At 32.3% G+C, this 25,536-nt stretch overlaps 1 protein-coding gene and 1 pseudogene across 1 annotated transcript; one reads left to right on the forward strand and one right to left on the reverse strand.

The window, feature by feature from the left end:
- Window positions 1-1,500: 1,500 nt before the first annotated feature.
- Window positions 1,501-5,192, reverse strand: LOC134239709 (uncharacterized; annotated as a pseudogene).
- A 15,840-nt stretch (window positions 5,193-21,032) lies between these two features.
- On the forward strand, window positions 21,033-25,021 carry LOC134239768 (prostaglandin reductase 1-like; the record flags this gene model as incomplete). The annotated part of the gene is made up of 8 exons (XM_062721918.1): window positions 21,033-21,157; window positions 21,532-21,582; window positions 21,686-21,850; window positions 22,266-22,383; window positions 23,320-23,475; window positions 23,682-23,787; window positions 24,291-24,409; window positions 24,828-25,021. Coding segments are annotated over 8 exons (951 nt in total), but the record flags the coding sequence as incomplete, so codon positions are not given.
- Window positions 25,022-25,536: the final 515 nt, after the last annotated feature.

Raw genomic sequence — 25,536 nt, forward strand, 5'->3', positions numbered from 1 at the left:
ACGCCAATAACGATATTATTTTGATGATCTCTGCTTTTAAAAACAATGCAAAGTTTGCTTAAAAAATAATTATGTCAGAAATTGTGAACGTTTCATTAACAATGATGTAAACAATGAATTTATTCAAGAACTCATTTTACATACTATAGGCAGTATATCGCGACGATCGACCCAGCATCATTTTTTTTTCAAAATTAGACGTGCAGATTTAAATGCATACACATGTACTTGTCTTTATTTCATAACTGAATATTTTGTTTCAGCAAAATTGTACATAAAAAAATTACTTAAAGTAATTTCAAATTTAGAAACATGTTTATATATACATGTACATGTAATAATAAGAATAGAAACGCTAAATGGTGTATCTAAGAACGATAACTCTTATTTCCTAAAAGATGGAAAATTCAATTCATCGCCAAATTCGTTATACCGCCATGATTTCTAAATTACAAAAGGTGGCGGTTTATCGAGAATTAACTGTACTTATTATAAATTTGCATTGGTGTGTGACAGTATGTTACACTAAACAGTAAAGATATTCATACCAAAGTGCAAGGGATAAGCAAATTTTGATTCATTATCAATTTCAATGGTTATATTTGTTAACTTTGTAGTATGTTGTAATACATGTACTTCAGAAAATGAAAATCCCTTTTGTTAGCATGGATTTATTACAAGAATGTTTGGCAATTCCATTCTTCATTTGACAATATAATTTGGAAGAGGGTTTACTTATAATTTTAAATCTCTAGTTTCAAGTATATTTACCTTTAAAGCACAACTCAACAAATTCATGTTTTCAACAATTTATCTATTAAGAAAGACAAAAATGTTACATTTTCACTTTGAGAATAGCATCTTCAATTCATTAATAAAATGATTCTAAATTTTTATATTCTTTTTTATGTAGTACATAGATTTTATTAATCATCATTGTTATTTAAAATAGTCTTATAAGCCAGAAGTTTTATGATGGATTGTGACATATCATATCATACATTTATAAGACTTAGGAACATTCAACACATTTAACATGATTACCCATTTTCCATTGTTAGAAAATTCTAGAGGTACAAAACCAAGTGTCAAGAAGTTCAACCCAGAACTCAGTTTTCCATCAGTGCTGGAATGAAAATGTTAAAGTAGAAATCTATCAGCTTTGAAACATTTGCTGTCCATTCAATGTCTTTTACTATTCTAATCACAATGCAGTCTACTCTTGTCCACACAATTAAGTCGCAGCATGTTTTGTTACATATGTGTAGCTGGCCTTGAATTTGATGATAGTATGGGTGACTGGTTTTCAGGCACAGGGTATCTTGAAAATCAAAAAACACTTAAGTTGTGTTATACCAATTCATATCCCCTCCTTTTTCAATATCTTCATACCATATTGAACAGTTGCACTTGTAAATTAATACATGTATTGAAATCATTTACTCACCAAGATTTTTAATTTCAAAGTACTGGACAATACAGATTTTTAATGTTATTTACCTAAGAAAAATCCTTCAAATTTTGTGCCCCATCTGCTAGTATTGAAGACGATGCTGTATATGGACACTTCACCTCTACAATATCAGGAATGGCGTCTTTGGCTTCTGGAGTTTGATAAAATACACTGCATGTTGGTGGTCGAACAACTAAGCCATCAGGTGAAGCTCCCAACACTTCAGATTCATGCAACCATATCCCTTTCAGAAAAAATTATAATACTACTGATTGCAAACAAACCATAATACAATTGATTTTGTAATGCAAACAAAGTCTAAGTAGAGCTTTTATAATCCTTCCACTTCAAATAGATTTCCAGCAAATTTTCTGGAATATGTTGGTAATTGAATATTTTTTTTTTACAATTAGACTTCAGTAATTGATTTCTGTTTGTCACCAGGATAAGTCCTGTTATTTGTTTTGACACAATGAATGTTAACATGTCAGAGGTTGAAGGAATATTATTTTGTGTTGTATACCTGACTGCTCTACAGCTGCATCAAAGTCCTTTTCATACTTTCTCAAAGCATCATCTTCATGAGTGACACCCCATGCAACAGCCTTGATGGACTCCAGATTGTAAGCCGACATCAGTCGTTTCTTGAGTGACAATGTCAATCTGGAGAAGAAAATATGATTTTTGGTTATTAATCTTATATTTCCTGCATCTATATGTACAAATATCTAGTCATTACAGTCAAACCTCATTATCTCAAACTCAATGAGACCAAGAAAAATGTTGGAAATATCCGTGGATTCAAGAATAATACATAGAGAGTTATCGAGAATAAAATGTCCCAGTCTTTTATAAATGGTTTGGACTTCAAAATTACTTTGACATATCCGTGGAATTTGAGATAATGGGTTTGAGATAACAAAGTTTGACTGTAATTTAAAAAGTCTATTTCGCAAAAATTTAATAACACGTCTTACCGCCTTTGCTTAGAACTGAGAACTACACCAAAGTTGGAAGCTGATATTCTGTATTTCCTTACAATCGACCACATTGGGTTGTTTCGTTGCCAATGCAGCTCTTTTAATGGATTCATCTGACAGGGATAATGCATGTCATAACCATACCATAGGGGTATCAGAATGAACATACTCTGGTGATGTTAACAGGTCTTCAATGAGAGGTACAGGTGGACCAGGTTCACATGGCTCTGGTTCAAGAATCCAATTCAATGCTGAAAAATTTCATTACTTGTGTCATTCTCAAAAATAACATCCATAATATCCATATCACATATACCAAGTAATTAATATAAGAGTCCATACATTTCATTTTAGTGAACACTGTAATGGGTTTTTGTAATGTATGCATTACATATCAAATTTACAACTCACTTGCATATATTTGTTCAGAATTGTTCCTGTATATAATTTTGTACGTGGCATTCTTAGTGTGAAAGTGCCATGGAAAAATTGGTGCAAATGTACAATTAATATTTACTAAATTATTAACAAGGTTTCATAATGACAGAGTATTTAAATAATAGAAGAATGATCTGATAATTCACAAGAATATGAAACAAAATATTTTTTTAAATGCAATTGAATGATTTTTTTTTCCTTTCAAAAATGTATGCTCATGTACAAAAATGCTATCATATTTATAATATTGTCTTTCCAATTATTCAAAGGTTGTTATTAATATTTATTACATAGTATGTTCAAAAATTGGGCAATATACATAGCCAACTATATTATGCTCCTCATCTTTGTACATTTGTTCACAATGAAAATTAACCATCGGTCAGTAACAAAATAACAGTTTCATAATACTCTTAATATAAAAATCAAATCAAACTTAAATAACAACAATAGTAACACCAAAATCATAACTTCCTTCTTATATTTTACCAATAAACCTTCCAAGATTTGCTAACTCTTGGTGCAAAAAACACCGGTCACTTTCATCAAAGGGTCGGTTTAAAGCACTTCAAATATGAAGCAAATTTTTTTACGAGTGATTTATTTATTTTTAATGATTGATAATTTTTTTTAAAAAACGAGAGGCCCATGGGCCACATCGCTCACCTGAGCACTGTGGCTAGGAAAAAATAAAAATTGGTTTTTTATTGAAAAGTTTAAATCCAAAAGTAGTCCCTTGACCAATCATGGCTTTGCTTTTCTTGAGAAGGTTATTTTTAAAGAATTTTCCTATATATTTCTATATAAAAATTTGATCATCTCTTGTGGCCCCGTCCTACCCCCGGGGGACATGATTTGAACAAATTTGAATCTACATTATCTTAGGATGCTTTCATATAAATATGATCAATCAGGGTTTTGCTGTTCTTCAGAAGAAGATTTTTAAAGATTTTTCCTATATATTTCTATGTAAAACTTTGATCTTCCATTGTGGCCCCGCCCTACCCCAGGGGTCATGATTTGAACAAACTTGAATCTACACTACCTGAGGATGCTTCCATATAAATAGGATCAATTATGGCTTTGACATTCTTGAGAAGAAGATTTTTAAAGATTTTTCCTATATATTTCTATGTTAAACTTTGGTCAGCCATTATGGCCCCACCCTACCCCAGGGGGTCATGATTTGAACAAACTTGAATCTATACTACCTGAGGATGTTTCCCCATAAGTTTCATCTTTCCTGGCACAGTGGTTCTTGAGAACAAGATTTTTAAAACATACCATCAAATTTTCATTAATTCCCAATTATCTCCCCTTGAATGAGGGCGTGGCCCTTCATTTGAACAAACTTGAATCCCCTTCACCCAAGGATGCTTTGTAGCAAGTTTGGTTGAAACTGGTCCAGGGGTTCTTGAGAAGAAGTCGAAAATATGAAAAGTTTACAGACAGACAGATGGACAGACAGACGGACAGACAGCTAGATAGACGGACGCCGGACAAAATGTGATCAGAAAAGAGCTAAAAATGAAACATTCCTCACCACAAAAGCCAGAAGAATATAGGGACCACCACCAGTAACATGTTTCTGGGAAGAACCAAAGCCATAAGAGAATCCATGCAGAGATAAATATCAATAGTCCTGAAGCTTCGATGCAGGACCAAGTACGAGAATTGCTACAAACACTACTCCGGAGACTTACCTATTATCCTATGATGTAACGTGCTTTGTCCACTGCAGCTGGTTCCCTCATAAGCTGGTACCGAGGACAGTTCAGGATGTCCTGTCAACTTTATTCCTCAACCTTCCTGTCTTAGACTGAAAAGCAATAAGTGGAAATCTTTACTGTTGCCTAGTGACTTTGAATTAAAAAGAAAGTTGCAAGATAGTGAAGGGGGGGGGGGGGTATTGATGCTGTGCATTTTAATTAAATGTACAAAATCTGTATTTCACAGTTTAATGCATTCATGTATTTTGTGAATTGTCTTACATGTAATAATTTTTGCTATGTATTATTAAGCACTAACTCTATTCAACTGCATGTGTAAATGGGGAAAATGTGGATATGTAAATGATATATAATTGCAATGTGTAAAATGTGACATTTTCTTATATGAGGGAGTCTGTTCATGTAATTTTTTTTTTTCATTAATTATTCTATTTATCTTGATAAAATTATTTCAATTAACAATATTGTTTATCTTACCTGTCTGATGAACTCAACAAAGGTTACAGAGGTGAATGGTAGAAATATGGGTATTACGGGTGTCAAAACTCTCCGTTGATGACCAGACTGCATGCCGCACTGTAAAATCACCATTTTGGATCTTTAAAAGGGGAGGCTACTCCTGAAATAAAAGAAATTATCATAAAAATGATTAACCTGATTTTTCTTTAGGTCTCACATAAGGAAATAATTTCACTATATGTTACTATATAGCTTTAATTAAATAAATTAATTAACTAGACTCTCAGCAGATAATTCATGAATGAGAAAAAAGATTAATGCTTAGACAAAAATAGGAGATCAGAAAAAATATACCCCTTATGCGGCTTTTGAGAAAGAAAATTGAGAGTAAACATACCTATACCCTGAAATACACATGGGCAAACAGCCAACACACCATCGAGGAAGTTACATCGATCATGCGTACCTAAAAAAAAGAGTTCCCTTTGATTCAGTGGCACAATTCTGCTGATATGATATTCCTAGTGCATGAGTCTAAAATTAAAACTGTAGACCTACATAAAGTTGCTGAAAATGAAAAAAGAAAAGAAATATTATTGTCTCTATAGATATACATAGAACTACATTAGACTGAGTTCATTTTGATTGGCTATCTCCTTGCATAAGACCTTTAAGGGGTAATTTTATGCTATTTACCATGTGCACTGATTGTCATAAAACATAAGAAAAAATACCAGCCTTACAATTCATTTGACCTTGACCTTTGACATACTTTACTAAGAATACCCTGGACAATTTGGTTTAACTTAAGACTTTTGAATTTTTAGTGGCAGGTTTTGATAAATTAACCATTTAATATACATGTACTTATGAGCTCATAAAACTGTTCTTTAAATCTGTATAATATAGAGTGTAAAAACTTTGAAACATGTTTGGAAAGTATTATCATACATGTGATATGGGATATATCACCACAGAAAGATCAAAGAAAATCACCGCAGATATGCGACAATAATTTTTATCATTGTTTATTGCTTGTCAAGAATATGATATGTCATTACATATATTATGATTTTTTGAATTTATTATTTCAGGCTGTAAAAACAGCTTTAAAATATTGGGAAATTTTCAATACATTTACTATAAAAATAATTGGACAAATTTGTGAATGACAATAATCAATGATGCATAGCAATTAATCTTTTCCTGACAGCCACCTTCTCCTAAAATTTGTCGTGTTATTTATTTATTTATTTATTGCAAAGTCGTCACGTCCCTGGACTAGTGCTACGGTCAATGGGCCAATTTCGAACCCTGCGTGGTGAGAGTTTGTTCCGAGACACAGTTAGATTATTCTAACTAGCATCTATATAGAATAAATCATACCGATTAATCAACATCACTACAATATGAGGACGTAAAAATAGGATAAAACATTCTCCAGTCCAGCAATTAGCCATTAAATTGTTTTTGATGTCGTGAGAAAATGCCGCAGCAGCGGCCCTTCACTTGACAGGAAGAAGAAGAAGAAGAAGTGTGTTAAAATACCTTCAAACAAATCAAATTAATTTTCTTGATTCCCACTTTTCACGTTATGACTGACTTAGTGCTTCGTGATACCAAAACAATTTTTCTATTACCTATAATTTTGACTTTAGGTTGAATTCGCCAATTTCATACTTGGGAAGTTGTGTGCATTACGATGTCGATCACCGCTCCGGCTACTTTCGTTATTTCTAACCAATGAAAATTGTCCTTACTTTTCTGTTGCGTCATGCAATATTATTGCACGCATCACTAAATTGTAGAACACACATCACAAGATTTCGAATTTATATGAGTCATTTTCAAAATTTGTCCAAATTCCAACACCAGTATTTTGCAAAAATAAATGTGGCAATCTAAACTTTTTAAAGTTTTATTTTAGCATTCAAACATCATAGATGCATAAACAATGTTAAAGCACAAAGAATTCTATTAACATATACTAAAAAAAACATTATATGTACATGGACCCAAAAATAAATGTCCATGGTGTTACTTAGTTAAAAGTCATAGTAAAATCATAATTAAAAAAAAAAATTAAGGTTTTTAGAATAACAATCTCAACATAGTGATAAAATTATTCTATTGAATCAAACTGAAGTTTCATAACAGAAAATTATCAGATAAAGTATAGCTGGAAGTTGTAAGTGTTGTAACTTTTGTATATATCTTACACGTTTACTTAAGGCATACATCATTTACCTCAGCACAAAATACTTGCTTTGCAAATAAACTTAGTATTAGAAAACGACAGTATTGTGTTGCAAGTTTCGATAAAATTGTATAAAGATTTAGAACATAAATATAGGAAAAATGTGTTGGTAACACCAAGGATATTTGCATAACACAAAGGACATAAAGGTTACACTAAGGATATTTTGTGTAATACTTAGAAAGAAATGATAAAGTTGTTCTCCTTCCTTCCGAAAAGGATAGTAATGAAATTACCCTAGAGGTGAAAATAAGAGTATATGGTTTTAACATAAAAAGTTGGCGGGGGATTTCTTTCATTATACATTTCGAGTCTGACTAGTAACACCAAGGATAAAACAGTAACGACATAGACATAACTATCCAATCATAAGATATATGACAGTAGAAAAATGAAATCAAATTGTTATGCCCGAATAATAAATAATTACTATCACATGACTTTGAATCATTGATCAGTACTTGTTTGTGTATTTACATATCCAAACAGAAGCTGTAACACCAATGACAAAAAATAACACAAAGGACACCTTTAAAAGATTCAAAGGTTTACATAGATGAGTTTTAGATCAGCTAGAACTAATTTTTAATGAAGAAATAATTGTGAAACTAGAACATGTACATGTATTTGTAAATGACCAGATTTCAAACATATAGAAAGCATTAATCTTTTTATGGATTTTACATTTTCATTTCATTTATCTACAGCTAGCCTCTTTCCACAATGAGCTCTCTACATAATACACATCTACAAGATATGATGGTGACAATATTATTAAAACATTAGCAATGCTATACCAGATTTTATCTTTTACAGTTTTGGCCTGTTAAAAAGGAACATGGTTTTAGGTTCTGTCTAATCCTGTGCATACATTTAAGTTCATTTTTTCTGTATCTTTATCCAGTCTCTCTTCCAAAGGATCTGATTTCTCTTCATCTGTAGTCTGATGTTCATTATTGACTCCAATTCTTTCTCTTCCAGGGTGTCAGTCTTTTCAGTTTCTTTAGTCGGATTTCCTATCAGGAACTCTTGACTTTTTTTAATCTGTACTCTTTTTCATTTTTTTCATTGATATTTTTCTGCCCTTTTTGCTCTTGTATCCACTGATCGTTTGCCAAACTTTCATTGACAGTTCTTCAGGGTAACAATCCAACAAAGTGGCTTGAAATGTAGTGGTCTGCCACCATATCTGGCCTTGTTGTTATCCAATGCTGCCTCGACTATATAATCTTCACCACCACTTTCCAAAAGCTTATGTACATCCAAGGTTAAAAACTTCTTTCAACACCAACTTTTACAGGATGTAGAACAGTCATGAGGGATTTCAGTTGGACAAATCTGAAGAACATCCTCAACTAAATGCAAAACTGTATTCTAGGGTAATGACTGGTACATTGTCTCCTTAAAAACATCTTTTGAAATCCTTTTAGAACAGTTATGAACAATTTGTGACTTTTTCATCTAAGGGTTTACATGATTAAAGGACTTTAAATGCATTTGCAAAGAAATGTTCTGTATCTGATATAACTTTAAAGGTATTTTCAATTCAATGATATAAATCTATCTTTTACGTCTTGGATTCTATTGGCTTCATTGCAACTTTTTAATGTGTCTTGTTTACATCATCTTCATCAAGAGAACATAACTAGAATCCTCAGACTAAAGAAAACAGATCATATTCTGCCTTATTTTACATTCCCTTGTGTTACCTAAAACGTCCTTTGTGTTACCATTTTTAACCATCATATATTTTTAGCACTTCATTATTTATTGTTACTTGAATTGCAATATCCCACCACATTTGTTTTCTGCAATACAATGAACACAATTACCACTCCATATGCAATACGCTTGTTTCATTTTTCTATCTTTAATCCTTGCTGTGTCCCTTGAGTAACTGAATTTGTCTATGGTGTTACCATAGGTTACTTTAAAGAGCATAAAAGGGGATATGATTGCATTACATAATGAATTTTGATATTTCAATTTGTTCAAAAGAAATAAAAGTTGTATATTTTCCTACAGAAACAAAATAACATGCAAGAGTATATTAATAACATAAATATTTAATCGTTTTTACATCCATTGTATTACCAAACATTGTCCTTTGTGTTACTCAAATTATTTATTGAATTAATTTATAGCTCATGGAAACATAATATGAAAAATAAATGCCAATTTGATAAAAATATTTCTGTTATTTTATATTGTAATAAACTTTACACAAATGTTGTATTAAAATTGGCAATTTAAAGTTTGTTTTTTTTAATTGGTCCGTGGAGTTACCCAATTTTGTCCTTTGCATAACCAAGACAGCAAAATCATATGATTTTCAAATGGTAAAAACATTTAGTAAATAATTTGGCATTTTAAAACAAAATTAGTTACTGGATAGTTTTAAATAAGGGAGGAAAATAAAACATATGACTCCAACTTTCATTCTTTTTAATTATTTTCTATGTAAATTGTCCATGGAGTAACTAGATACATCCTTAGAGTAACTTTTCTTGCAGTAACAAAATGGACAGTAACACCAGGGAATTATTATATAAATAATTGGAAGTATAAAAGCAATAACTGACTTATGAACATAAAGCACAGCTCCTTGATGATAGGTATTTTGTTATAAACTTGCTCAATGCAACATAGAAATGGCAAATTAAATTATCATCACAATATCAAAGTAACTCCTAGGACTCAAAAATAAATTACTATTGCAATCAAACTTGCCTTCAACCACATATTGTGCCTATGGTATAAAAGATCTGTGTAAAGTGTCTCATGATATTTTGGCGGGAACAAGACAAAAAGAAGGAGGCTGATAGTGAAGAGTTTCTTTAGGAAAGATAACTGTTACAGATAACTTTTATGTCCTGGTAACTCCAAGGACACGGCCAAAATAACACACACTTAACTTAAAAAAAATCATATTCTTACTCTTTTTCAATCACATTTTAGCATGCATTTAGACAGTATTAAACATGTACAATACAATAAAGGTCATTTTACACTGCTTAATTATATTTACTACATCAATAATCAGAGTTGAAGTCAAACATCCGGCGAAATCACAAGCAATTCTCTTTAATTTTACTCAAGTTGAAGGACTTTTTTCAGTATTCAAGTCAATTTTTAATCGCACTTAATTTTTTTCCACACTTATAGATTGTTGTTAAATTCATCAGGTAAAAAAAATTTGATTTTTATTGCAAAATTTTCAAAAAAAGCTTGTATAACAGGAATTTGGACATTTTTTGAAAATGACCCTTATACATCACAAGATTATCGAACATACATCACAAGATTTCGAATATACATCACAAGATTTCGAACATACATCACAAGATTATAGAATATACATAGGCCTAACAAGATTTCGAATATACATCACAAGATTTCGAACATACATCACAAGATTATAGAATATACATCACAAGATTTAGAATATACATCACAAGAATATACATCACAAGATTTTGAATATACATCACAAGATATTGAACATACATCACAAGATTTTGAATATACATCACAAGATTTCGAATATACATCACAAGATATTGAACATACATCACATACATCACAAGATTTCGAACATACATCACAAGATTTCGAACATACATCACAAGATTTTGAATATACATCACAAGATTATCGAATATAGCAACGTTTGACATGCCATAAAAACTGCTACGAAAATTTGTTATGTATGAAACGGACAGACGCACAGACAAACAGGAAGTTGACATCGGATTTAAACAAAAATGTATCCCACCATATGGCATGCTTCAGAGAAGATTGTGTTAAAATTTCAAGCATCTACGATGAGTAGTTGCTGAGAAAACTGCGACAAAAATTTGTTATGTATAAAACGGACAGACGCACAGACAAACAGGAAGTTGACATCGGATTTAAACAAAAATGTATCCCACCATATGGCATGCCTCAGGGAAGATTGTGTTAAAATTTCAAGCACCTACGTTGAGTAGCTGCTGAGAAATTTGTGACGAAAATTTGTTATGTATGAAATGGACAGATGCACAGACAAACAGGAAGTTGACATCGGGTTTGAGCAAAAATGTATCCCACCACATGGCATGCCTCAGAGAAGATTGTGTTAAAATTTCAAGCATCTACGTTGAGTAGTTGCTGAGAAAACTGCGACGAAAATTTGTTATGTATGAAACGGACAGACGCACAAACAGTAAGCTGACTTCGGATTTTAGCAAAAATGTATCCCACCATATGGCATGCCTCAAAGAAGTTTCAAGCATCTACGATGAGTAGTTGCTGAGAAAACTGTGACGAAAATTTGTTTCGGACGGACACACAGACAGACAGACAGACGGACAGACAGCTAGACAGACAGACAGACACACAAGGGTAAAACAGTATACCCCCCTCTCCTTCGGAGCGGGGGTATAATTCGGAGCGGGGGTATAATTAAACCATATAGAAAAATGCACATAAAATTCAAGATTCTGTATGAAGATAATGTAATTAGTATTTCAGGGTTTCAGATGATTGAACAAAAAATTCGAAGTGTTTGTAAAACATCGATGCAAGGGTCAAAATGCTAAGTCAAGGTAAAAAGGTCGGACAAGAGATCCAATATGTTGGTACCCAAAGGAAGGTATTGTCACAAGGAATACACGTGTGAAAGAGAGCCATTGCTTCAATTTAAGCAATCAAAAGTTAGTAATGGTGAAATGTGACAGTTTTTGCGGACAAGCAAAGGACAGCAAGACAGACGGACAAACAGGGGAAAAACTATATGCCCCCGAATTGTCGATTACGGGTTATAAAAAGTATGTAAATCTCAAAGGTCACGGCCAAAAATATTTATACCCATAAAAAAAGATCTTGTCACAATGAATATACAACTGTAAATAATAAAAATATAAAGCCCTTCCACCAACTGTTGAAAAGTTATGGCCTAGGTTATTTGTAAAACTGGTAAAACTGAAATTGTTTGCAAAAGTATGTCAAACTCCAAGGTCAAGAGATAAAATATGTTGGTACCTAGCTAAAGAAAGGTCTTGTCACAAGCAATGTAGCAATGTCAAAATTACTTTAGAGCAAATTTATGTGTTTTAAGTGAATATTAAATTTATCTCAATTGTTGAGTTGTGACAATGTTCATGATTTCGGAAAGAACTATAGGATATGTTTTATAATAACATTTTAGGGTACCGTTATACATGTAATTACTAATGGCTTTCTGTTGACACTTGTTACATGTTACATACACATGTATGTCGGATGGGGATAGCTCCAGGACAGATCGAGTTCACACAACTCTTCCTTCTTAGATGCATGGATTTTTGATACATGTTTTTCCAGTACACATACTTCTTTACGAAAACCCAATGAGCTCATTTTCGTAGGTAAGAAAAATAAATTTTTCGCGTTATAACGCGATATTTTCGCGAATAAACGTGTTTCGTATTATATCGCGAAAGTTTCGCGTTATAACGCGAAAAATATATTTTTCTTACCTACGAAAACATGGAAAATGAGCTCATTGGGCTTTCGTACTTCTTCATATCGAATGGAAATTAAAATAGATCATGATCATTCGCAGAGCTTAACTTACTTGGGATGTATACAAAAAAAAAACCAAAAAAAAAAAAAAACAAACAAACAAGCAAACAAAACAAAACAAAAAAGAAAAAAAAACAAAACAAAAAAGAAGTTATCTCTCTTTGTGAGTTAACTCCCTTGAGGTCCACGCTTTAGGATATTAGATCGGACTTTGGTAAGTGCATAGATCTATTTTAATATTGTATAAATGTTGTTTTATTTATCCAAACCTTATATTCATGCATATAAACTATAATACTTTTACATTGATGATTTGTTATTCGAACTTAAAACTAATACTCAGTTTAAAAAAATGTAAGGACTAAGGCCAAAGTTATTTTATCTTTAGGTTTACGGATTATTCAACCAAAAAGTCCATTGGGTGGCGATAAAATAAAAATAAAAATAATTTGAAACTTCTTTCAAACGGAACATCGCCAATTTAAAAAAAGCAAAAAACACCACCACCCTTCTTTGAATTGTTAAAAATTAGAAACATTTCCTGAAATTTGAAAAAAATTATTTGTAGTAAAATAAGAATCAAATAAAAGGAACTACAAATGATTTTACTGAAGGTTTAAATACTTCAGATCTTATTTGAAATCTTAAAAAAATATCTCTTTTTAAATATTGAATATGTTGATCATAGAATATTGGGAAAAATGACACATTCATTTTTTTAAACAAAAAACAAACTAATTTAAATTGATTTAGATTCATAATCTTGTAAACTTTATTATATTAATTATCAAGATGAAGTCACAGATTATCTTTAAATCTTTTAGTGAAACCTTACACTGTTGCCCATTTCCTTTTATAAGCATGACCTTTTAGCTACAAATGGCTGTCAAAGTAAAATGTCTACAACAAGGCATATATCTGGGACCTATATTCATGAAAACGATCTTTTGTCTGGTTATTGATTTTTTCATTCACTTATCACAAAATTTAGCATGTGTCTGGGTTTGGGAAATAAAATTCAAGTTAAAAAAACGTACATAATCTTCATGTGCAATTTCTACATTTTTTGTTCAGTTTCAACATATTAATTCCTTACTTTTGAATTGGAAGAAAAATATTACCAATGGGAAAAAATAGCGAAGTTATGTCATTGAAACAGCTGATATTTGGTGGTTATTTTTATTTCCATAAAAATCATAGATTACGTTTTTAACAGGACTCTTTGGGGAAAAGAAATATTGCATCTCCAGTAGTTTGCTCTTCTTTCATTCTCTGTGAAAAGTTTCTGGACATCATATTATCTCCAAGACATTTTACTTGCACTTTAAAAGATACATGTAGACATGCTTGTCGCCATGTTTATAGTCACTGGAACGTTTGAAAGAATGAGACGTTTTATTACATGTTTGGGACTCAGTCGCATTATAAATATTAAAACCCTGATGATCAGGCATGAATTTTCCGGAAAGTTATCGAAAGTGGTGATAAAATCCATTATTTTTATTTTCTAGACCCTGAAAAAATTGGGTCGGCGGATCCGTAAACCGAAAGATATAAAAACTGTGGCCTAAGGGGATCGGATTAGGGACTATCACTGTACCGTCTCTAAATCCCCCCCCCCACTCGATCCTTTTTAAATGTGATCTGGTATAACTGTTCTGATGTGTTTTAAGCACCCCAGTTCTAAGTCAATTTCTCACATATCATTTTACTAGAACATAAAGGAGGGGGGGGGGCTTAACTTGATTAACATCATTCTCTATCCAGAGTTGTCGTTCCCGCTTCTCTTCCCACGTAGAGCGTAGCGGAAGATAAATCTGGATTGAGAATGGAATGTCATAGCACACAATACAAGCCTCCTTCCCACAATCTTCAGTTGTAACACCACATATCTTTATTGTAGACTGTCGATCTCAGTGAGCTCCTTCCTAAATGTACACGAGCTATGACTTAAAGTCGTATTTTGTTCCTTACATTTTAAGTAAGCTGCATCATGTGCATATAAATTGAAAAATTCTAAAGTCGTTTAGCAGGTCGAGGAAACTATTTTCTGTGACGTAGGAATAAATTTACATGATAAGTGAGGAACTAACGTGACTGACAAATCGACCAATCAGCTCAATGAGTTGCATTATGGTCTACTACTACACGTGTGTTTCTAAAAGGCCCATTTTTTAAAATCGCTCTCAGAAAAACCTGATGCATTTTTCCAAGCATTTTACACACTTAATACAATATGAACATCATTATCTACTAATTCCATGCTCACATTTAAATACAAATGATAAATATTTGGGTTTTTTCCACTCCATTGTACAAGTCCGTTTGTTGACAGCTTTCCCCGTGCTGTGATTTCAGTGAAAAGTCAATTTCACGCGACTATTCCTTGGTCCAAAAACAATCAACTCTGAGGTGTGCTCACGTATTGGCAATGTTTCCAACGTATAACGTTACAACTACGAAATATTTGCTACTCACGTTCTATGATCAATGTGCATGAGGGTTTATATAACAGGTAAATAATAAAAAAGTGCAACTTAAGAATACTTTGTTTGTTACTGTGAGCATGGGGAATCTTAATTAATACCTAATCTTCGTATTTTTCATAACACATTTCAAAAAAAAAAATTGATAGCTGACTTTCCTACAGTCGTTTGAAATCGCGTCCTAAATTTCCCTGACCCACGTGTTTGTAGTAAAAATAAACATGTAGTAGACCATCATGCTTTTCGGCTCATTCACTGGATTGGACCATTGTTTGCTGTGAGCACCTCTGTGCGCAATCGCAACAATATCCATATAAGGTAGTTTCCTCGACCTCTTTAGAGAGAGAGAGAGAGAGATTACCAGTTTAAAAGGATTTCTATTTATAGCACTTATCTTGAGACTACAACTTTCTCTTCCGCCGAAATAAATGATCTTTTAAAAAATTGCTACACATTTAATCGGCGTTAAACAATATAAAATCAATCAATTTCAATCTCTGGGTCTAATGTCAAAAATTACCTGTATGTTAATTAACAAACACGGCTACCGCTTTTTGATACCAATTAAAGGTGTGAACACTGAGCACTAGCGACCTTAAATATCTGTAATTTATCAAATTATAAGGAAAATATAAATATATATCAGGTCAGTTTTTTTTAACAGTGAAAGCAACTGAGATGGAAACAGGCGTGCAAGAAATGGATTTTGGCTTAAAAAATGGCATTTTCTGGACCGCCACTTATATATCGTCTAAAAACAACTAAACAGTAAGAATTGCCAGATCAGATATAGATAATTTAGAGGGAGGTAGAAAAAAATGTGTAATCTCTATAAAATGTATTTGTTTTCACAAAAACTTTATTTGTATATTATTAACAGCAAGTGGCTGACCATAATCTTACTTGTGTCTTACGCGGCAAAACAAACGATAATTATTTTTATTTTATCGTTAAAAGCTGTCTTACTTACAAAGAAGTTTTGCCTGGTTTATGTACAGCTAAACATTTAAAGACATACAGCTTAGTTTATGTAGTAGATCTCAAATGCAAATGGGATTTATTTTCTCTGCGAATTACTAGTGTACACGGACGACAGTCACGTGTATAAAGAAAGTCAAACACTTTACAGGTCCAGACAAAAGGCTATTTTTACCTACTACAGGTAGTTTATGCAAATAATCATGCATGCCAATCGATTGATCACATCATGAAATAAAACTAAATAGCTACTTTGAGTAGGTTTAAATACTAATACCCCATTCATACGACGAAAATTTACTTATGTGTGCAAATTTACATATAAGTAAATCTACACATGTAAGTAAAAGTTAATTTGCTATGCGTTCAGACGAGATTTATGTACTGTTAGTAAATCCTCATACTAGTATTTTCATATACACTAAGGAGATGGACAGATTCAGAATTGTGATTTTTTATAGAAAAGGGTATTTCTTTAATGTTTGGGTATAAGACTTAATGTTAAGACTAAACTCTTAAATCTTCCTCCAAAAAACTGGGGGTGGGGTCTGTTCAACTGATTTCTTGGTACAACTTAGTTAATGACTTTAAGGAGAAAGAATGGTACATGTATAAGAATTTACACACGAAGAAGGAAAACTTATTAAAATCATCAATATGAGATGCAAGATTGACATGGGAAAATTTTGTTGCAAATTTGTAATCATCTACTAGTATTTCAATGATAGAAAAATAGAACATTTATAAACTACAATTGTTCATATTTGCGATGGAAGAACTTTTTTAAAGCTTTAATTAAAGCAAAATGACATTATTGTTGTCCTGTGCATTATTGATTTCTTATATTTAAATAATAAAATGCTTTCTTTGTTTGTTCTTACTGGAATTAACGGAAGCAGCTGTTGCAGAAAAAATACATAATTTTTTTCTGCAATAGCTGCGACCGTTAATTCCAGTAAGAACAAACAAAGAAAGACATTTTATTGTTTATATTTATATCTGTTGAAATAATTATTTAAAGTAGGATTAAAAAGATTAATTATTGTATTAATGATGCGAACGTCTTTATACGTTTCATTGATGGAACAGCCACTGATCAAGAAATCTGTACAGGCGACATGCCTACTGTAGTTCATGCAGTGATTAACGCAATGGGTTTTCTTAAAAAATAAAGGAAAAAATATTCAGTGGATGTAAATATAATGCTATATATTCGATTGTACAGAAACATTTCTTCTGAAACAATTTAAAAAACTTATTTTGGTTTAGACATAATGGTTTAAATTAGATAAAAATTAATCAAAATAACACATTTTAATAGCAAAATAATTTCCTCAAAAATACAGCTCATATTGCTTTATTGTTGGAAAATGTTTAAGCTTCCGTCCCAAAGATTGTAGAAGAGCCGTTGGGTGTAAAGAAAAAAGGTGACTTGCCATCTACTACTTGACGTCTTCGGCAGAAATAAGACTAAATAAAAAAAGTTTTGCTGTTGGGAAATCTACAGTACATCAATTGTGCGAGGCCACTATAAAATATCTGGTTGAATATTACATAATAATAATCATGTATTTTCCAATACAATGAAAAGGATGAAAAAATCTAACAGTGATCGACCTCAAAAATCTTTGAACAATACAAATATGTTAAAAGGAAATTAACACGAACTCCTGAACATTTATAGTGAGATCAGGTGCCAAGGAGGTTACTTACGAATGCTTATTTTCACTAGTTTATTGAAATTCCTATAACATTAACTTATATATTAGTAACTTGCCTGAATTAAAAACAGAGAAAGGTAGAAGAAAGTCATCAAGAGCTAAACGGAAATGAGGCCCGAGCGACTGATGGAATGCATGTTCCTATCATAGCTCCGGAGCATTCCCAAGAAGAGAAATTGAATAGTAAGGACACTATTTATTAATCCTACAGGGCACTTGTTTGCGACCACATCTATATCTTTAGAGACATAAACATAGGTTCGCAACAATGGGTGCAAGATGCCCTCGTTTTTGAAAATTCGAAAATTTATCTCGGAGGGGATAATGGCTCTTTGTTTAATAGTTTTGCTTTCTAGCCATAAGTCACCCACGTGGCGCAGTGGTTAGAGGATCTACTATAAAGTTGCGAAGTAAGGAGTTGATCCTTATGTCACAGGTTAGAATCCTATTGTTGGACGTGAAGACCGGTCCTTCAGTGGCATGAAAAAGATCCCTCCCTGCTCAATGGCCATAAGTGCCGAGTATAGGACAAAATTTGCAGCTCTCCACTGGAAAGTGATGAGTGAAATATTCTCGAGAAGAACGTTAAACAATATACAATCAATCAACCAATCAAGTGTTTACGGACTGATATTTTACACGCCAATGCATACACAACTGAAACAACACTTAAAATGGAAATTTATAAAATAAACAAAACAAAATACATACATTAGTAAATTTGCTGCCTGTTCATACAACACAATTTACACACATGAACTAACAATTTGCTACAAAGTGTATGCAAAAGTTAATTTGCACCTAGTCCTGACCAGGTGTAAATTTACTCAACTGTGCAGAATTTGCATATGAGTATATCAGTTCATACGACAAAAATTGCACAAGTGAGTAAATTTACTCATGTGTAAAATATACTGAGGTATGCAAATCATGTCGCATGAATGGGGTATAAGGCACATGTAGGTATTAGTACATCTCGCTACGTAAGTAGAAATAGTCTTTGATCCGTCAAAGAGGGAACAGGATGAGGGTACATTGTAATCTCAGAGAGAGTAGAGTGGGGGAAATGTTATCACTGCCTTCAAACTGACAGCATATGACTATTTTATGTGTGTTTTAATCCTCCGGTTGAGCTTAAGGAAGGGGGATCTCTCTCGCACACACAAAAAAAAAAAAGAAAATACAAATTTAAAACAAAAATCAAAGCTCTTTGATAGTAGCCAGAGAGCCGTGGCTCATTTACACTATAAAGTTGCAAATGGATTTCTTATGTCACAGGTTGAATCATTGCTTATATTCTGATGAAAATATTATTTTAAAACTATCAAAAAGCTCTATAAATGATAAGACATGACAGTGAGTTTTTCAATCCTAATACCACGGTCCGATTTTGTCAGAATCAGAACAATCTGAAACCGCTTAAGCTGAAAATGTAAACAAACAATACATACATTAGTAAATCCCTCTCCTGCTTTACAACACAATTTACACACAGAACTAACAATTTGCTAAAAGTGATTATCAAAAACCCTTACGCTAATGAACTATGTTCTTTGACTTATGAAGTTTTCAAAGTCATTACTACTAATGTTTATTTTATATAGATAAAACTTCGTGAATGGGGTTATTTTTGTTGCTTTATTTAGCGTTTGTATTATCTCAAAAGCAATTGAGATCTCAGAGAGATATTTTTGCACGTAACTTTAAAATGGCATATGACTATTTTATGTGTGTTTTAATCATCCTGCCTTAAGGAACAGGATCTCTCTCGCACACACAAAAAAAAAAAAGAAAATACAAATTTAAAACAAAAAAAAAAGAACACAATAGTTCTCTCGAATAAGTAATGTACATAAACGCATTGTAAACGCTAAACGCAAAATGGATTATTCATAGGCACTCCCCATGTAATTCTGTAAATGACGAAAGATAAGTAGGCCTTTATATAGGTCTGCACCTCTATACTTTAAAATCAACGTTGATTTTATAGTATAGAGGGGTAGACCTATATTACTTAAGGAATAACTGTCTTATTTTTCGATTTCATGATGTGACTGATCAATCGATTGGCTTGCGTGATAATTTGCATAAACGCCGAATATCACGCAAGCCAATAGATTGATTTTCGTCATGAAATTGATAAATCTGACAGTTATTCCTTATATTTACATGCTCTTGATTCCGCCAATCCACGTGCTACAAGCCCTGCTTCTCTCGCCCTGCACGTGAATTTTAAAAACTGCACTCTATTGATGAAGCAGTGCATTTAATTTAAACAATATTTTATTCACTGATGGTATCGTGAATAGGATTGGGCAGCAGGCGCAGCCTATTTTAGCCCTCTCCCTACATTTAGGTCAAGGTACAAAACAAATAGTAATAATAAAAGAATGTACAAAAGAAGAGAAAAAAAACACAAACAAAAATGAACAAAGTAACATAAAGAAAAAAGATACAGAAAAAGTCATATAAAGAAAAATTGTACAAAAGAGAAAAATGGAATGAACAAAATAACAAAAAGGGCAAATTACAGGGGGGGGGGGGGGGGGACAAAATACAAAGTAGTACCGGTTTGGGAGTATTTCTAACAATTAAGAATTACACCTATATATGTATATGACAGTGCTATATATAAAACGTTTTGTTGCTGCTATAAATGTTTGTACAGCTTCAAATATTTGTATATTAATATCAAGTCCATGGTTAGAACTACCATTTAAGAATAAATCACATTCAGGAATATTGTGCATTGATGGAGAAATAAAGTACATTAGTTATTTGTAAAGTTATCTCGAACAAAGACATTGGAAATGTAAATATTAGTATATACAAGTCTTATAATGCGGCATTTACAGAATTACATGGGGAGCGCAAATGGGATCATTAAATTTTTTAGTTATTACATTTTGCTTCCTAATCAACGCAGAATATAATATTACGCGAAGTATACATGTAACAAATTATAACTTAATATTTATAATATATCATTACATTTTGCCTTTGGGTTAACGCTAAACTGAACAAGCTGACCGCTGTTCAAAGTATTATTTTATTTTCTGTTTTAGAAGTTCTTTGTGAAGCAGTCTTCTTAAGTGTTGATCCATATATGAGGTAAGTACTGATTTTAAACAAAAACGTGCCTATAAAAATTAAGGATATAATTCCTTATCTTTCCACTTATTTCTAGTAGGCTACCAGCAGCTTCTAAACAGAGAAATGAATGTGAAACATGTAAAAAACAAGCTTAGTTTGTTAGCCTTCTTACAGTTGTTGTGTAAAACCACATGTTAATTAATATACAATTGACATCTTTGGCTAAGTAATTCAAAATATCTGTACTCACTACTCACTATCGTGAAGTTATTTTTGTGTGTAGTTATACCAGTTCCTGGTATACATAGGTGAGTACAGTGTAGTTGTGATGTAGGTACAGGGTGCCGGTACTTTTCCTGTGACCTGTGTACTCAGTTCTTTTACTGTTTCAGATTATTTCCAGTTCCAATAGACTCTGTCATGATGGGGGAACAAGTTGCCAGGTAGGAAATTTTCATCTCCTTTTTACATAGGAAATGGAAAATTACAGTGTTCATGCATTCATGCATCAAAAGTACGTCTTTGCATCTTTATAGATATTTGTAGGGTAAGTAAAAGTGAGAACCCGGATTTTCCAGTGGGAGCCATTGTTCAGAGCATGTTAGGCTGGAGGTCCCACACAGTTGTATCAGATCCCTCCAAACTCAACAAAGTTCCAGACATGGGAGATCTACCTAAATCACTGGCACTGGGAACATTGGGAATGCCAGGGTAACGGAAATTTATTGAACATTGAATCGTACATCGTTGATGTTTTGTTCTTGGCAAGACATTATAGTAGAAGAGCAGGTACAGTTGTTAATATAGAGCCCCCATACAAGTTTCATTGAACACTTACAGAACTGTCATTGCTTATTTTTTCTAGATGAATGTGGCTTGAAGAATTAAATTATCATTGCAGGTCCTGAATATTATCAACACCATGCATCACAAAAATAAGTTGATCACTTTCATTTCTGATGAAAGTTATGAATTTTTTTTTAAAAAATCCCCGAAGGAAATCATTGCAAAATAGAATATAATCTTAATATGAAGGTGGTGCTAATACAAAGAATAGATGTAAAACTACTGTAGTGTCAAATCCTTGTTTTTGTACAAGTTGTTCGTATTTGTTCTTTCTCATCAGTATGACAGCCTACTTTGGGTTTCTGGAGGCATGTTGTCCAAAAAATGGAGAGACAGTCTTTGTGAATGCTGCAGCGGGAGCCGTCGGCAATGTTGTGGGACAAATCGCCAAAATCAAGGTAACTTACACAGGGATTCAAATGAATACGTGTAAATTTGACAAATCTCGATGTTTTGTCTAAAGCGAAATCTTTAAGGTAGTCCGATCCTCAGGTTTATGAAATTAGCAGTTAAGTAATCAAAAATACTCATAAAAGTATCTCTGAATCCACAAAGTTATGTAAATTTATCCACAGTATTTCTTGAAAGTTAAAGATTAAAGTTAATCATATTATGTAGGGAAAATTCTCAAATTTTCAATATTTTTGCAGAAAAAAACGAATTGGAATATCGGCAATGCATTTTCTAATTGCAAATTGATCAACAAACATATTTTAGATTAAAAAACTATACGTATCCAGGCATTCAGAGAAATTGTCATGAATTTTATACTTATTTGGTATTTTTTGTCTCTTATTTCCGTCATGTATTCTATAATACATAGTGTAAAAGGCTTTTACTATCACTGCAAGACACCACAAATCATTTCTCATTTCATATTATGCTAACAAGCATTGGTATCTAAGGCTGGATCCAAGAAAATCTTATTTCTCTAAAACTGTATTTTTTTTTTCCTTTTATAGGGTACAAATGTCAACTTTTATAAGACCTTTTCTAAGACTTCCAAAAACCTTGAAACTTATAAAAATATTAAAATGAAAATTGTTGCATGAAAAAATTTCATTTTCAAGCTTCATTTTGATGCATTTCAAATTAAATATTAATTTTTGGAGTTATCCTTCCTGGCTGAGGATCGGATATTCTTAAGATGGAATAAGATCACATAGTAAGAACAACAATCTGCTTTGAATTTCAGTTGATCTACATTCCAAAAAATTATAGCGCTAAGAATACAAAAAATATATTTAGATTCATATTTCTATTTTAGCTTGACTTTAATGTTTATAAGAACATACATGTTATTATGAATTATGACACATATTGTCGTTTTTCAGGGCTGTAAAGTCGTGGGAAGTGCTGGGAGTGAAGAGAAATGTAAATGGCTAAAGGAAGTTTTGGGATTCGATGAGGTGTTTAACTACAAAACAACTCCACTAGAGAAGGCCCTCAAAGATCACGCTCCAGAAGGAGTGGACTGCTTTTTCGATAATGTAGGTAGACGTAGGATAGTCCAATTTTAGTTTCTTTATGATAATGGTTGACCAGGATTGTTTGAGGTGTTTTAGATTAACTTTTCTGATTTAAGATATTTGGACAATAATTGAGTGTCCTGTTATTTTAAAAAAAATATTATCTTTAAACTAAACTATGTGCTTGCAATACTGAAAAGTATGACTGAAGAAGGATTTTTTTCTAGGTTGGTGGGGAAGAAACAACCACTGTATTAAAACATATGAACAAATGTGGAAGGACAGCTATCTGTGGATCTATTTCCCAATACAACAAAGAACAAAAGGATAAAGGTTATTAGTCAAAATGTAAATTGTATTTACATTGACTTTTCTTGTTTAGATTTTAACTGGATGCGTTCCCACTTTAGTCTTTTATATCATATATTATTTATACATATATATACTGTAAAATCACATATTTTTGAGGGGTCAATTTTCGTGGTTTGAGGAAAATATATTGGTTCATGGGGATTTGATTTCGTGGTTAAAGAATTGTTCAGTAGTAAATTTTGTGAAAATATGCATTTCGTGGTGGACATAAATTCATGGGTCTCTTCATACCTTGAAAACCAGGAAAATTAGACCCTCACCCAAATTAGTTATTTCGCAGTACATGTATGTACAAAGCAAAATTTGAGACCTGTTGTTTTCTTTTACTTTGTTTTTATTGTATGATACATCACAATAGATAAAATAGTCTTCCATTCATATTGTAAAATACAAAACTAAAATTGGTTTCTTACTGTAATGAGATATTAATTGAAATAAAGAAAAAAAATGAGGCATTTTTTTAGGTGACCTACCATACGGACCAATATTGATGAATATGTTACGTGTGGAGGGTATTCAAGGTTGGCATCATGTCCAGAAATGGCCAGAAGGATTAAAACAGATGTTACAATGGATTCAAGAGGTAAATTATTCAATGAACGGTTAATTCCTGAAGAGTAAAGATGGGCTATATATGAAATACAAGTATTTTCTAACGTTCATACATACATGTATACAGATAGGTATAGTGAATCTGAAATTAGAGCCCACGAGTTAGCCCCATTTGAATTGCGTGACCCAAAATCACCTTCACCTTCACATTTCTGAAATCAAAAGTTCTTATACAACGTCATAAAATTCTTCACCTTTGCAGAAGGTTTACAAGTACTCACTTTTTAGTTACTTGTCAAAATGTTGAATGAAAATTTGTTACTGTTTCAAAATACGTACTATGTAATCTTGTTTCCCAAATACGTATTTACATTTAAAATTCAATCATTTTACTTTGATTATCAAGCCTCACAAGTAGTCTACATATTAACATATAATATTCTTTTCAGGGGAAGGTGAAGTATAAGGAGACTGTGACGGAAGGCTTTGACAAGATGGTTTCTGCTTTCATAGGCCTATTCTCAGGTCAAAATATCGGAAAAGCTATAGTAAAAGTATGAACCCATTGGAAAAATAAACTAAAAGTTAAAAGCTGCAATGATTATCATAAGATAGAAATATTATAGACTTATACTACGAACATTTGTCTCAGTAAAACATTTGAAATTGAAAGAAAAACTTTTTTGTTATTATTTTACAGATTATTTAATACAAAACAAGCTCTTATAAACGACGAAAATGATCCTGACAGATTGAAATTACCGTATAGCGGGTTATTCTAGTCAGTAAAGAAATAGTCAGTACTCTTATTAGTGTCCATCTGCAAAGAGCTTAAAGCCTGCGTCCGCTAAAATAAATTACGCCAAGATTATTGGCATACCTTAGCGCAGGCAAAACGCCAAATTTTACACCCGCCAAGAAAACCCTGTATACGGTACCAGATTAGAACTACATTGTTATTTTCCTCGGAGATCTAGATGTTAAGATTTTGGTGTAATCTTAAATCCTTCTAAATCCTTTGCTAGCGAAGTATTGTTATAAATATCATTTTTATTCTTATTGATGATTTTTGTGACGTCATCTTTTGTTTAATCTTGTATTCTTCTACATTCCATCCAAACAGTTACATGTCGCTTTAAAGGCACTAGAGGAATGAAT

The sequence above is a fragment of the Saccostrea cucullata genome, unplaced genomic scaffold (assembly GCF_032062105.1).
Source record: "Saccostrea cucullata isolate Sc308-1 unplaced genomic scaffold, CSIRO_AGI_Scuc_v1 ctg1222, whole genome shotgun sequence".
Lineage (NCBI taxonomy): Eukaryota > Metazoa > Mollusca > Bivalvia > Ostreida > Ostreidae > Saccostrea > Saccostrea cuccullata.